Source organism: Chelon labrosus (assembly GCF_963514085.1).
Source record: "Chelon labrosus genome assembly, chromosome: 11".
Classification (NCBI taxonomy): Eukaryota; Metazoa; Chordata; class Actinopteri; order Mugiliformes; family Mugilidae; genus Chelon; species Chelon labrosus.
Window position 1 is genome coordinate 30,208,777 of NC_140344.1, and position 13,230 is coordinate 30,222,006.

The 13,230-nt window shown below is 48.5% G+C and overlaps 1 protein-coding gene across 1 annotated transcript; it reads left to right on the top strand.

Annotated features, from left to right (window-relative positions):
* Positions 1–6,529: 6,529 nt before the first annotated feature.
* Positions 6,530–13,138, top strand: frs2a (fibroblast growth factor receptor substrate 2a). The gene is made up of 7 exons (XM_084555045.1): positions 6,530–7,103; positions 9,716–9,804; positions 9,879–9,970; positions 10,196–10,382; positions 11,359–11,493; positions 11,589–11,752; positions 11,846–13,138. Exons 3-7 carry the CDS (start codon positions 9,905–9,907, stop codon positions 12,890–12,892), a joined length of 1,599 nt encoding a protein of 532 aa, XP_084411171.1. The 5' UTR covers positions 6,530–7,103; positions 9,716–9,804; positions 9,879–9,904; the 3' UTR covers positions 12,893–13,138.
* Positions 13,139–13,230: the final 92 nt, after the last annotated feature.

A 13,230-nucleotide genomic window follows, 5' to 3' on the forward strand; every position in this document is an offset into this window, starting at 1 on the left:
GTGTCAATGCTGTGTGTCTCTGTTTTGTGTCTCTGTTGTGTGTCTCTGTTGTGTTGTTGTGTGTCTCTGTTGTGTGTCTATGCTGTGTGTCTCTGTTGTATTGTTGTGTGTCTCTGTTGTGTGTCTCTGTTGTGTATCAATGCTGTGTGTCTCTGTTGTATTGTTGTGTGTCTCTGTTGTGTATCTATGCTGTGTGTCTCTGTTGTGTGTCTCTGTTGTGTGTCTCTGTTGTGTGTCTCTGTTGTGTATCTATGCTGTGTGTCTCTGTTGTATTGTTGTATATATATGCTGTGTGTCTCTGTTGTGTGTCTCTGTTGTATTGTTGTGTGTCTCTGTTGTGTGTCTATGCTGTGTCTCTGTTGTGTGTCTGTTGTGTTGTTGTGTGTCTCTGTTGTGTATCTATGCTGTGTGTCTCTGTTGTGTGTCTCTGTTGTATTGTTGTGTGTCTCTGTTGTGTGTCTCTGTGTGTCTATGCTGTGTGTCTCTGTTGTGTTGTTGTGTCTCTGTTGTGTGTCTCTGTTGTGTGTCTATGCTGTGTCTCTCTGTTGTGTTGTTGTGTGTCTCTGTTGTGTGTCTCTGTTGTGTGTCTCTGTTGTGTTGTTGTGTGTCTCTGTTGTGTGTCTCTGTTGTGTTGCTGTGTGTCTCTGTTGTGTGTCTCTGTTGTGTGTCTATGCTGTGTGTCTATGCTGTGTGTCTGTGTTGTGTGTCTCTGTTGTGTGTCTATGCTGTGTGTCTCTGTTGTGTTGCTGTGTGTCTCTGTTGTGTGTCTCTGTTGTGTGTCTATGCTGTGTGTCTCTGTTGTGTGTCTCTGTTGTGTTGTTGTGTGTCTCTGTTGTGTGTCTCTGTTGTGTGTCTATGCTGTGTGTCTCTGTTGTGTGTCTCTGCTGTGTGTCTCTGTCGTGTGTCTCTGTTGTGTTGTTGTGTGTCTATGCTGTGTGTCTCTGTTGTGTTGCTGTGTGTCTCTGTTGTGTGTCTCTGTTGTGTGTCTATGCTGTGTGTCTCTGTTGTGTGTCTCTGTTGTGTTGCTGTGTGTCTCTGTTGTGTGTCTCTGTTGTGTGTCTATGCTGTGTGTCTCTGTTGTGTGTCTATGCTGTGTGTCTCTGCTGTGTGTCTCTGCTGTGTGTCTCTGTTGTGTTGTTGTGTGTCTCTGTTGTGTGTCTCTGTTGTGTGTCTCTGCTGTGTGTCTCTGTTGTGTTGTTGTGTGTCTCTGTTGTGTGTCTATGCTGTGTGTCTCTGTTGTGTGTCTATGCTGTGTGTCTCTGTTGTGTGTCTATGCTGTGTGTCTCTGTTGTGTTGTTGTGTGTCTCTGTTGTGTGTCTATGCTGTGTGTCTCTGTTGTGTGTCTCTGCTGTGTGTCTCTGTTGTATGTCTCTGTTGTGTTGCTGTGTGTCTCTGTTGTGTGTCTCTGTTGTGTGTCTATGCTGTGTGTCTCTGTTGTGTTGTTGTGTGTCTCTGTTGTGTTGCTGTGTGTCTCTGTTGTGTGTCTTTGTTGTGTGTCTCTGTTGTGTTGTGTGTCTCTGTTGTGTGTCTATGCTGTGTGTCTCTGTTGTGTTGTTGTGTGTCTCTGTTGTGTGTCTCTGTTGTGTTGTTGTGTGTCTCTGTTGTGTGTCTCTGTTGTGTCGTTGTGTGTCTATGCTGTGTGTGTCTCTGTTGTGTGTCTATGCTGTGTGTCTCTGTTGTGTGTCTATGCTATGTGTCTCTGTTGTGTTGCTGTGTGTCTCTGTTGTGTGTCTCTGTTGTGTGTCTATGCTGTGTGTCTCTGTTGTGTTGTTGTGTGTCTCTGTTGTGTTGCTGTGTGTCTCTGTTGTGTGTCTCTGTTGTGTGTCTATGCTGTGTGTCTATGCTGTGTGTCTCTGTTGTGTTGCTGTGTGTCTCTGTTGTGTTGTTGTGTGTCTCTGATGTGTGTCTCTGTTGTGTTGTTGTGTGTCTATGCTGTGTGTCTCTGTTGTGTGTCTCTGCTGTGTGTCTCTGTTGTGTTGTTGTGTGTCTCTGTTGTGTGTCTCTGTTGTGTTGTTGTGTGTCTCTGTTGTGTGTCTATGCTGTGTGTCTCTGTTGTGTGTCTATGCTGTGTGTCTCTGTTGTGTGTCTATATTGTGTGTCTCTGTTGTGTGTCTATGCTGTGTGTCTCTGTTGTGTGTCTCTGTTGTGTGTCTATGCTGTGTGTCTCTGTTGTGTTGTTGTGTGTCTCTGTTGTGTGTCTCTGCTGTGTGTCTGTTGTGTTGTTGTGTGTCTCTGTTGTGTGTCTCTGTTGTGTTGTTGTGTGTCTATGCTGTGTGTCTATGCTGTGTCTCTGTTGTGTGTCTCTGTTGTGTTGTTGTGTGTCTCTGTTGTGTTGTTGTGTGTCTCTGCTGTGTGTCTATGCTGTGTGTCTCTGTTGTGTATCTATGTTGTGTGTCTCTGTTGTGTGCCTCTGTTGTGTTGTTGTGTGTCTATGCTGTGTGTCTCTGTTGTGTGTCTATGTTGTGTGTCTATGCTGTGTGTCTCTGTTGTGTGTCTCTGTTGTGTTGTTGTGTGTCTCTGTTGTGTTGTTGTGTGTCTCTGCTGTGTGTCTCTGTTGTGTATCTATGTTGTGTGTCTCTGTTGTGTCCCTCTGTTGTGTTGTTGTGTGTCTCTGTTGTGTGTCTCTGTTGTGTTGTTGTGTGTCTCTGTTGTGTGTCTCTGTTGTGTTGTTGTGTGTCTCTGCTGTGTCTCTGTTGTGTGTATATGCTGTGTGTCTCTGTTGTGTGTCTCTGTTGTGTTGTTGTGTGCCTCTGTTGTGTTGTTGTGTGTCTCTGTTGTGTGTCTATGCTGTGTGTCTCTGCTGTGTGTCTCTGTTGTGTTGTTGTGTGTCTATGCTGTGTGTCTATGCTGTGTGTCTATGCTGTGTGTCTCTGTTGTGTTGCTGTGTGTCTCTGTTGTGTGTTTCTGTTGTGTTGTTGTGTGTCTCTGTTGTGTATCTATGCTGTGTGTCTCTGTTGTGTTGTTGTGTGTCTCTGTTGTGTGTCTATGCTGTGTGTCTCTGTTGTGTTGTTGTGTCTCTGTTGTGTGTCTCTGTTGTGTGTCTATGCTGTGTCTCTCTGTTGTGTTGTTGTGTGTCTCGGTTGTGTGTCTCTGTTGTGTGTCTATGCTGTGTGTCTCTGTTGTGTTGTTGTGTGTCTGTGTTGTGTGTCTCTGTTGTGTGTCTCTGTTGTGTTGCTGTGTGTCTGTGTTGTGTGTCTCTGTTGTGTGTCTATGCTGTGTGTCTATGCTGTGTGTCTCTGTTGTGTTGTTGTGTGTCTGTGTTGTGTGTCTCTGTTGTGTGTCTCTGTTGTGTGTCTCTGTTGTGTTGCTGTGTGTCTCTGTTGTGTGTCTCTGTTGTGTGTCTCTGTCGTGTGTCTCTGTTGTGTTGTTGTGTGTCTATGCTGTGTGTCTCTGTTGTGTTGCTGTGTGTCTCTGCTGTGTGTCTCTGCTGTGTGTCTCTGTTGTGTGTCTATGCTGTGTGTCTCTGTTGTGTGTCTCTGTTGTGTTGTTGTGTGTCTCTGTTGTGTATCTATGTTGTGTTGTTGTGTGTCTCTGTTGTGTCTCTATGCTGTGTGTCTCTGTTGTGTGTCTATGCTGTGTGTCTCTGTTGTGTGTCTCTGTTGTGTTGTTGTGTGTCTCTGTTGTGTATCTATGTTGTGTTGTTGTGTGTCTCTGCTGTGTGTGTATGCTGTGTGTGTCTCTGTTGTGTGTCTATGTTGTGTGTCTCTGTTGTGTGTCTATGCTGTGTGTCCCTGTTGTGTGTCTCTGTTGTGTTGTTGTGTGTCTCTGTTGTGTGTCTCTGTTGTGTTGTTGTGTGTCTCTGCTGTGTGTCTATGCTGTGTGTGTCTCTGTTGTGTATCTATGTTGTGTGTCTCTGTTGTGTGCCTCTGTTGTGTTGTTGTGTGTCTATGCTGTGTGTCTCTGTTGTGTGCCTCTGTTGTGTTGTTGTGTGTCTATGCTGTGTGTCTCTGTTGTGTGTCTCTGTTGTGTTGTTGTGTGTCTCTGTTGTGTCTCTGTTGTGTTGTTGTGTGTCTCTGCTGTGTCTCTGTTGTGTGTATATGCTGTGTGTCTCTGTTGTGTGTCTCTGTTGTGTTGTTGTGTGTCAATGCTGTGTGTCTCTGCTGTGTGTCTCTGTTGTGTGTCTATGCTGTGTGTCTCTGTTGTGTGTCTATGCTGTGTGTCTATGCTGTGTGTCTCTGTTGTGTTGCTGTGTGTCTCTGTTGTGTGTCTCTGTTGTGTTGCTGTGTGTCTCTGTTGTGTGTCTCTGTTGTGTTGTTGTGTGTCTCTGCTGTGTGTCTATGCTGTGTGTGTCTCTGTTGTGTATCTATGTTGTGTGTCTCTGTTGTGTGCCTCTGTTGTGTTGTTGTGTGTCTATGCTGTGTGTCTCTGTTGTGTTGTTGTGTGTCTCTGTTGTGTGTCTCTGTTGTGTTGTTGTGTGTCTCTGCTGTGTGTCTCTGTTGTGTGTATATGCTGTGTGTCTCTGTTGTGTGTCTCTGTTGTGTTGTTGTGTGCCTCTGTTGTGTTGTTGTGTATCTCTGTTGTGTGTCTCTGTTGCGTTGTTGTGTGTCTCTGCTGTGTGTCTCTGTTGTGTGTATATGCTGTGTGTCTCTGTTGTGTGTCTCTGTTGTGTTGTTTTGTGCCTCTGTTGTGTTGCTGTGTGTCTCTGTTGTGTGTCTCTGTTGTGTGTCTATGCTGTGTGTCTCTGTTGTGTTGTTGTGTGTCTCTGCTGTGTGTATTTGTTGTGTTGTTGTGTGTCTATGCTGTGTGTCTCTGTTGTGTGTCTCTGCTGTGTGTCTCTGTTGTGTTGTTGTGTGTCTCTGTTGTGTGTCTCTGTTGTGTTGTTGTGTGTCTCTGTTGTGTGTCTATGCTGTGTGTCTCTGTTGTGTGTCTATGCTGTGTGTCTCTGTTGTGTGTCTCTGTTGTGTTGTTGTGTGTCTCTGTTGTGTTGTTGTGTGTCTCTGTTGTGTGCCTCTGTTGTGTTGTTGTGTGTCTATGCTGTGTGTCTCTGTTGTGTGTCTCTGTTGTGTTGTTGTGTGTCTCTGTTGTGTGTCTCTGTTGTGTTGTTGTGTCTCTGCTGTGTGTCTCTGTTGTGTGTATATGCTGTGTGTCTCTGTTGTGTTGTTGTGTGCCTCTGTTGTGTTGTTGTGTGTCTCTGCTGTGTGTCTCTGTTGTGTGTCTCTGCTGTGTGTCTCTGTTGTGTGTCTATGCTGTGTGTCTATGCTGTGTGTCTCTGTTGTGTTGCTGTGTGTCTCTGTTGTGTGTCTGTTGTGTTGTTGTGTGTCTCTGTTGTGTATCTATGCTGTGTGTCTCTGTTGTGTTGCTGTGTGTCTCTGCTGTGTGTCTCTGTTGTGTTGTTGTGTCTCTGCTGTGTGTCTCTGTTGTGTTGCTGTGTGTCTCTGTTGTGTGTCTCTGTTGTGTTGTTGTGTGTCTATGCTGTGTGTCTATGCTGTGTGTCTCTGTTGTGTTGTTGTGTGTCTCTGCTGTGTGTCTCTGTTGTGTGTATATGCTGTGTGTCTCTGTTGTGTGTCTCTGTTGTGTTGTTGTGTGCCTCTGTTGTGTTGCTGTGTGTCTCTGCTGTGTGTCTCTGTTGTGTGTCTATGCTGTGTGTCTCTGCTGTGTGTCTCTGTTGTGTGTCTATGCTGTGTGTCTCTGTTGTGTTGCTGTGTGTCTCTGTTGTGTGTCTCTGTTGTGTTGTTGTGTGTCTCTGTTGTGTATCTATGCTGTGTGTCTATGCTGTGTGTCTCTGTTGTGTTGCTGTGTGTCTCTGCTGTGTGTCTCTGTTGTGTTGTTGTGTGTCTCTGCTGTGTGTCTCTGTTGTGTTGCTGTGTGTCTCTGTTGTGTGTCTCTGTTGTGTTGTTGTGTGTCTATGCTGTGTCTATGCTGTGTTGTTGTGTGTCTGTTGTGTGTCTCTGTTGTGTGTATATGCTGTGTGTCTTTGTTGTGTGTCTCTGTTGTGTTGTTGTGTGCCTCTGTTGTGTTGTTGTGTGTCTCTGCTGTGTGTCTCTGTTGTGTGTCTATGCTGTGTGTCTCTGTTGTGTTGCTGTGTGTCTCTGTTGTGTGTCTCTGTTGTGTTGTTGTGTGTCTCTGTTGTGTTGTTGTGTGTCTCTGTTGTGTATCTATGCTGTGTGTCTCTGTTGTGTTGCTGTGTGTCTCTGTTGTGTGTCTCTGTTGTGTTGTTGTGTGTCTATGCTGTGTCTCTGCTGTGTGTCTCTGTTGTGTTGCTGTGTGTCTCTGTTGTGTTGTTGTGTGTCTATGCTGTGTGTCTCTGCTGTGTGTCTCTGTTGTGTTGTTGTGTGTCTATGCTGTGTGTCTCTGCTGTGTGTCTCTGTTGTGTTGTTGTGTGTCTCTGCTGTGTGTCTCTGTTGTGTTGTTGTGTGTCTCTGTTGTGTGTCTCTGTTGTGTGTCTCTGTTGTGTTGTTGTGTGTCTCTGTTGTGTGTCTATGCTGTGTGTCTCTGCTGTGTGTCTCTGCTGTGTTGTTGTGTGTCTATGCTGTGTGTCTCTGCTGTGTGTCTCTGTTGTGTTGTTGTGTGTCTATGCTGTGTGTCTCTGCTGTGTGTCTCTGTTGTGTTGTTGTGTGTCTCTGTTGTGTGTCTCTGTTGTGTTGTTGTGTGTCTCTGTTGTGTGTCTCTGTTGTGTGTCTCTGTTGTGTTGCTGTCGTCCAGGGAGAGGCCCGGCTATCCCAAACCAGACGCGCCGCGCATGCGCCGTGCCGCGGGGGTTCACCACATTGAAGTGTCGGAAGTTTAGCCAAGTTGCAGTGATTTAGCTCGACGGCTAACAGCGAAGAGACGGACCGAGCTCACAAAACTTGGTTTTCAGCCAGAAAAAGTGCGTCCGGACGGAACCTTGAAGCTCCCAGAGAACCCCGAAGGACTGCCGATGGATTCGAGCCGTTTCCCGTTGTGTGATTCTCGCGAACAGAAGCGTTAGAGGCGTCTGAAAGAAGTTGTGATTGTTTTTTTGGCGCTCTAGCAGCGCAGAGGAAAGATGGAGGATCTGCTGCTGTAGCGCAGAGCTAACGCTAGCTGGCTCGCTGCTCCTCTGGACACAGTCGTTCAGGAACAAGTCGAACTGATTCACACTAAAGTTTGGACGCTTTAATTCAACACTCTGAAGGAGCCTTGTAAGTATGTCCGGCTGAGGCGGGGGGTCCTGGGGGCATGAAGGGAAGGCTAGCGGGCGGAATGCGTCGGTGTCGGAGCGCTAACTAGCCCCGCAGCTAATTAGCTGAAATCAGTGTTAGCTTATTGAGGCAGAAGAGAGGTCAGCGTAGCCCGATGCTAACTAGCTGCCATTACACCAACACACAGAAGTTAGTCAAAGTTCCTCCGTCAGGTTGAATCAATTAGCATCTGTCTCATTAGTTAATTAGAAGTTAATGTCTCCTGCTAATCAGCCTCAGGTTGAACCAGGACCTCAGCGCTGCATCAGAGTCACTGTTACAAGAAAACAACACAAAGTTTATTAAAACTACCGGAAACACAGCGCAGGCCTGAAGCTAGACAGAGAATAACCAGCCTTAATAACCAGCCTGATCAATGTCACCATCAACTCACCCTGAAACCAGTCATCAATAACCTGCCTCCAGTGCTCTGAACTAATTAGGATTGATTTCTGCTCTTAGAGACTTGATTAATTATTGTTTACATGTCTGATCAGAAGTTATTTTATATTTGATCACAGGATCCTGACTCTGATCAATTAAATGAAATTGAAGAGTTATTCTGATTATTGGTTATTAAAGGTCATTAACCTGTTAAACCATCAGCTGATCGACCCTCAGACATTATTTTCATCACTTTAAAGAAAAGTTTTTATAGATGAGACATTAAAACAAATTAAAATAAAGAATCATTTTCTCTTTTTAACAAAGAGACGGATTCAGTTTAAGTAGAAAGATAAAATTCAGACACTGGAAATTGTTTTTTTTTTATCAAAATACATCAACGTTCTGACAATAAGTTTAATTATTTGACAGACAGGTGAACTACAGACAGACAGACAGGTGAACTACAGACAGACGGACAGGTGAACTACAGACGGACAGGTGAACTACAGACGGACAGACAGGTGAACTACAGACAGACAGACAGGTGAACTACAGACAGACAGACAGGTGAACTACAGACAGACAGACAGGTGAACTACAGACGGACAGGTGAACTACAGACGGACAGGTGAACTACAGACAGACAGACAGGTGAACTACAGACGGACAGGTGAACTACAGACGGACAGGTGAACTACAGACGGACAGACAGGTGAACTACAGACGGATAGACAGGTGAACTACAGACGGACAGACAGGTGAACTACAGACGGATAGACAGGTGAACTACAGACGGACAGACAGGTGAACTACAGACAGACGGACAGGTGAACTACAGACGGACAGGTGAACTACAGACGGACAGACAGGTGAACTACAGACAGACAGGTGAACTGCAGACGGACAGGTGAACTGCAGACGGACAGGTGAACTACAGACAGACAGGTGAACTGCAGACAGACAGGTGAACTACAGACAGACAGGTGAACTACAGACGGACAGACAGGTGAACTACAGACAGACAGGTGAACTGCAGACGGACAGGTGAACTGCAGACGGACAGGTGAACTACAGACGGACAGACAGGTGAACTACAGACAGACAGGTGAACTGCAGACGGACAGGTGAACTACAGACGGACAGACAGGTGAACTACAGACGGATAGACAGGTGAACTACAGACGGATAGACAGGTGAACTACAGACAGACGGACAGGTGAACTACAGACGGACAGACAGGTGAACTACAGACAGACGGACAGGTGAACTACAGACGGACAGGTGAACTACAGACGGATAGACAGGTGAACTACAGACGGATAGACAGGTGAACTACAGACAGGTGAACTACAGACGGACAGACAGGTGAACTACAGACAGGTGAACTACAGACAGACAGGTGAACTACAGACAGACAGACAGACAGGTGAACTACAGACAGACAGACAGGTGAACTACAGACAGGTGAACTACAGACGGACAGGTGAACTACAGACGGACAGGTGAACTACAGACAGACAGGTGAACTACAGACAGACAGACAGGTGAACTACAGACAGACAGACAGGTGAACTGCAGACAGACAGACAGGTGAACTGCAGACAGACAGACAGGTGAACTGCAGACGGACAGGTGAACTACAGACAGACAGGTGAACTACAGACAGGTGAACTACAGACGGACAGACAGGTGAACTACAGACAGGTGGACTACAGACGGACAGACAGGTGAACTACAGACGGACAGACAGGTGAACTACAGACAGACGGACAGGTGAACTACAGACAGACAGACAGACAGGTGAACTACAGACGGACAGACAGACAGGTGAACTACAGACGGACAGACAGGTGAACTACAGACGGACAGACAGGTGAACTACAGACGGACAGACAGGTGAACTACAGACAGACGGACAGGTGAACTACAGACAGACAGACAGACAGGTGAACTACAGACAGACAGACAGACAGCTGAACTACAGACGGACAGACAGGTGAACTACAGACGGACAGGTGAACTACAGACGGACATACAGGTGAACTACAGACGGACAGACAGGTGAACTACAGACGGACAGACAGGTGAACTACAGACGGACAGGTGAACTACAGACGGACAGGTGAACTACAGACCTACAGGTGAACTACAGACGGACAGGTGAACTCACAGTGTTTTCGTTGCAGAGCTGCTGTTCATGTCTCCAGACCATTTCCAGCATGAACGTCCCTCTGGCTCTGAGGATGGAAGCAGAGCTACTGGAGGCAGGATCTAGGTGAGGACACCTGGGCCAGGTGTGAGTCTCTGATGCTGTCGTGGTTATTGTTTCTCACTCTGTCTTTGTTCCAGACATCAGATGGTGCTCTGAAGAAGCCATGGGTGGCTGTTTAAGCTGTCCAGAGAAAGAGTCAATTCCAGATAATCATCAGAGTAAATTCAAGGTGAGCTCTTCACTGGTTGTCAGGAGAGCAGCTGATTGGTCGGCTAGACTCATTTTTAATGAGACCACTCTCAAGACCAAGTCTTATAAAGGTTCAGTCTCACACCTGTTGATCAGGTAGAGGGAACCCTCTGGTTAATGATCAGGTGTCTGGTCTGTTATTGCTTCGTCCATCAGACATCAGTAATGTCCTGACAGGAAACTGATCCGCTGTCTCTGTGCTCAGGTGATCAATGTGGACGATGATGGGAACGAACTGGGCTCAGGTGTGATGGAACTGACCGACGCCGAGCTCGTCCTGCACACCCATCGCCGTGACGACGTCAGGTGGCCTTACCTGTGCTTGCGGCGCTATGGCTACGACTCCAACCTGTTCTCGTTCGAAAGCGGCCGCCGCTGCCAGACGGGCCAAGGTACGACTCATTCCCCCCGACAGGAAGTGCAACAGTTCGAGTCAGGTGGAGGCCACCATGTTAGATCATCAGCAGCTAGTTAGCTTAGCATGAAGAGAATCTCAGTCTTCAAACTCTGGTTAATGATTATGGTGCTTAGGGAGGATGAGTCAGGTAGTGACTCTACAGGAAGTGACATCACTGTAACCTGAACGAGTCATAAGTCACATGATTCAAGTTTAAGTTGGTAAGTTTACCTCTTGAAAGTGAATCTGGCTTCAAAATCCTCCTGATTCCACTACAGGAGGCAACGTACACACAATTCAACCTCTGGACATTTTATTTCTCCTGGACATCATCACATTCTACCATTGAGATCATTATACAATCCAGAAGAAGATGGAGATTTCCTCCATGTTGTTCACACATGGAACTCCCCAGGGAAACCAGTCACCAAGGCATGCTACATATCAATGCTAAGCTAACTTTATTATCTGTAGTACCACCATTAGACCACTAGATGGAGGCAAAGGACCACGTATGAGGATCAGATTCTATCAGTCCAGTCACCATGTGGTTCATAGCTGATGTAGAATCATGTGATAGACACTAAAGGACAGAAGATAATAAAACTAGATCAGTTACATTAGTTGATGAAATATTGAGACAGAAGAAGAAACTCTGACATGACGACTGAGAAATAAAAAGTTTGTGTTTTCTCTGTTAGCTGAGGCTAGCTGGTTAGCTGAGGCTAGCTGGTTAGCTCCAGCTATGTGGAAGAGAAGCTTCTCTAGTTTCTAATGACCCCCAGTATGAGTGGAGCAGAGAGGATTTTTTAGAGAGATTAGTGTAAAACACCACGACCCCTGTTGTATGACGACTGACTGTTACAGACATTGCCCTGGCCCTGGCCCTGGCCCTGGCCCTGGTCCTGGCCCTGGCCCGGTGGGAGGACCTGATGTTCTGTTGGTCTCATTGTCTCTTCTCCTGCCTTCAGGTATTTTTGCCTTCAAGTGTTCTCGGGCTGAGGAGATCTTCAACATGCTGCAGGAGGTGATGCACAGTCACAGCATCAGTGTAGTGGAGGAGCCCGTGATGGAGCCCAACCACCAGGGGCCGCTGACTCCTGCAGGTACACACAATACACACACACACACACACACACAGTCCATCATCCACCATCAGTGTGTTGCCATGCTTACCAGTTCAATCCTGACTCATCCTCAGCTCTGGGATACTCGGTGCCCACGGTGCCCAACGGGGTGACCAGGATTCCCTCTGTGGGGGAGGCTCCGTCTCACCCCTCCACCCGTCACCCGTCTGTAGCCAGCACCCGACTCCCCTCTGTGGGAGAGGAGTCCACTCACCCCCTGCTGGTGGCTGACGAAGCGGTAAGAGACGCACAACAAACGTAACACACTCACTAATGTCAGACCTGGGGTGTGTTGATGCTGATGTGTGTGTGTGTGTCTCTGTGTGTGTAGGTTCACACCTATGTCAACACCACCGGTCTCCTGGAGGACCAGCCCAGCCCTCTGACCGTCACCACCCCTCTAGAGAGCCCCACATCTCCCCAGTCCCAGTGCCCCCCCACGCCCCCTCCTCCACCCAGAGTCCGCTCCGAGCCTCCGGCGCCGGTGGCCCAGCCTGAGGCTCAGGTCCTGCTAGAGCCTCAGGGGGTGCGCTTCATTCTGGGCCCCACCCCCGTTCAGAGGCAGCTGATGGAGAAGAGGCAGAAGGAGGCAGAGGAGATCCCAGAGACTAACGGCCACGCCGAGGCCCCTGCCGAGGCAGAGCCGGCCCCCCCACACTCCAACGGCTCCGCCTCCAATCCATCTGCTGCTCCCCGCCGCCACCGCCCGCCCCCCCTCACTCCCGACCTGCAGAATGTCAACAACTCGGCCCAGCGGCGCACCGCCCTGCTGGACTACGAGAACCTGCCAGCACTGCCGCCGGTGTGGGAGGCGAGGAAGCCAAGCTCAGAGGAGGAGGAGAATGGCGGAGGGGGCCTGAGGACGCCATCGCTCAACGGCTATAACCACCACCCAACCCCCCACCACGGCCCGCTGCACCACTCCTACTCCCATCCGCTGTCGGCCGCTCTCGAGTCCTCACACAACTACGTCAACACAGAGAATGTGACGGCGCCGCTCAGCGCTCACCGGCCTGACACGGGGCGACGCCGCGCCGACGGACCCACCATTTTCAACTTTGACTTCCGCCGGCCGCCACTGGCCGGGCACCCGGAGCCCCCCAAGACCCCCAAGACCCTGAACTACATCGAGGTGGAGATGGACAGCGGCGCCAGGAACAAAGGCGCCTCGGACGGCAGCAACCCCCACACGCCCCGCACCCCCACCTCCCCGCTGCCCCCCACCACCCCGACCCGTCGCACCGAGCTCTACGCCCTCATCGACATCGAGCGCACCGCCGCCATGTCCAACCTGCAGAAGGCCCGGCCGCGAGACGACGGCACGTCACGCAAGACGAGACACAACAGCACGGAGCTGCCCACCAAGAGCACGGTGTGACTGTTGTCACGGAGACGGACTCCGACCAATGGGACGAGAGACAATGACTTCTCGCGTGGTCGCCTGAGCAGGTGCTCCATGGCAGAAGAACCTGGTCCTACAGCAGGTTCTGGTTCTGACTGAGTCCTGGTTCTGGTACAGATCAGTATTACTGAAGCATTCCATTTATCTTTTATATGAGTCACTATGTGCTGCTGTAACATGTCGACCCGGCACAATAAATGTATTTCTACGACGCCTGATCAATAACACACGACTGATCCATGGTTACTGACCTACACTGGTGTGAGTCACAGTTAGCTTAGCATTACGCTTCATCTAAAGCTCTGATTCTGTGA

What these genes read in the sequence shown, in the direction of transcription:
- frs2a (XM_084555045.1), top strand. Translation starts at nt 9,905, where the DNA reads ATGGGTGGCTGTTTAAGCTGTCCAGAGAAAGAGTCAATTCCAGATAAT. An exon ending in GGGGCCGCTGACTCCTGCAG is followed by an intron (nt 11,494 to 11,588) that starts GTACACACAATA and finishes ACTCATCCTCAG; the next exon opens with CTCTGGGATACTCGGTGCCC. An exon ending in TGCTGGTGGCTGACGAAGCG is followed by an intron (nt 11,753 to 11,845) that starts GTAAGAGACGCA and finishes CTGTGTGTGTAG; the next exon opens with GTTCACACCTATGTCAACAC.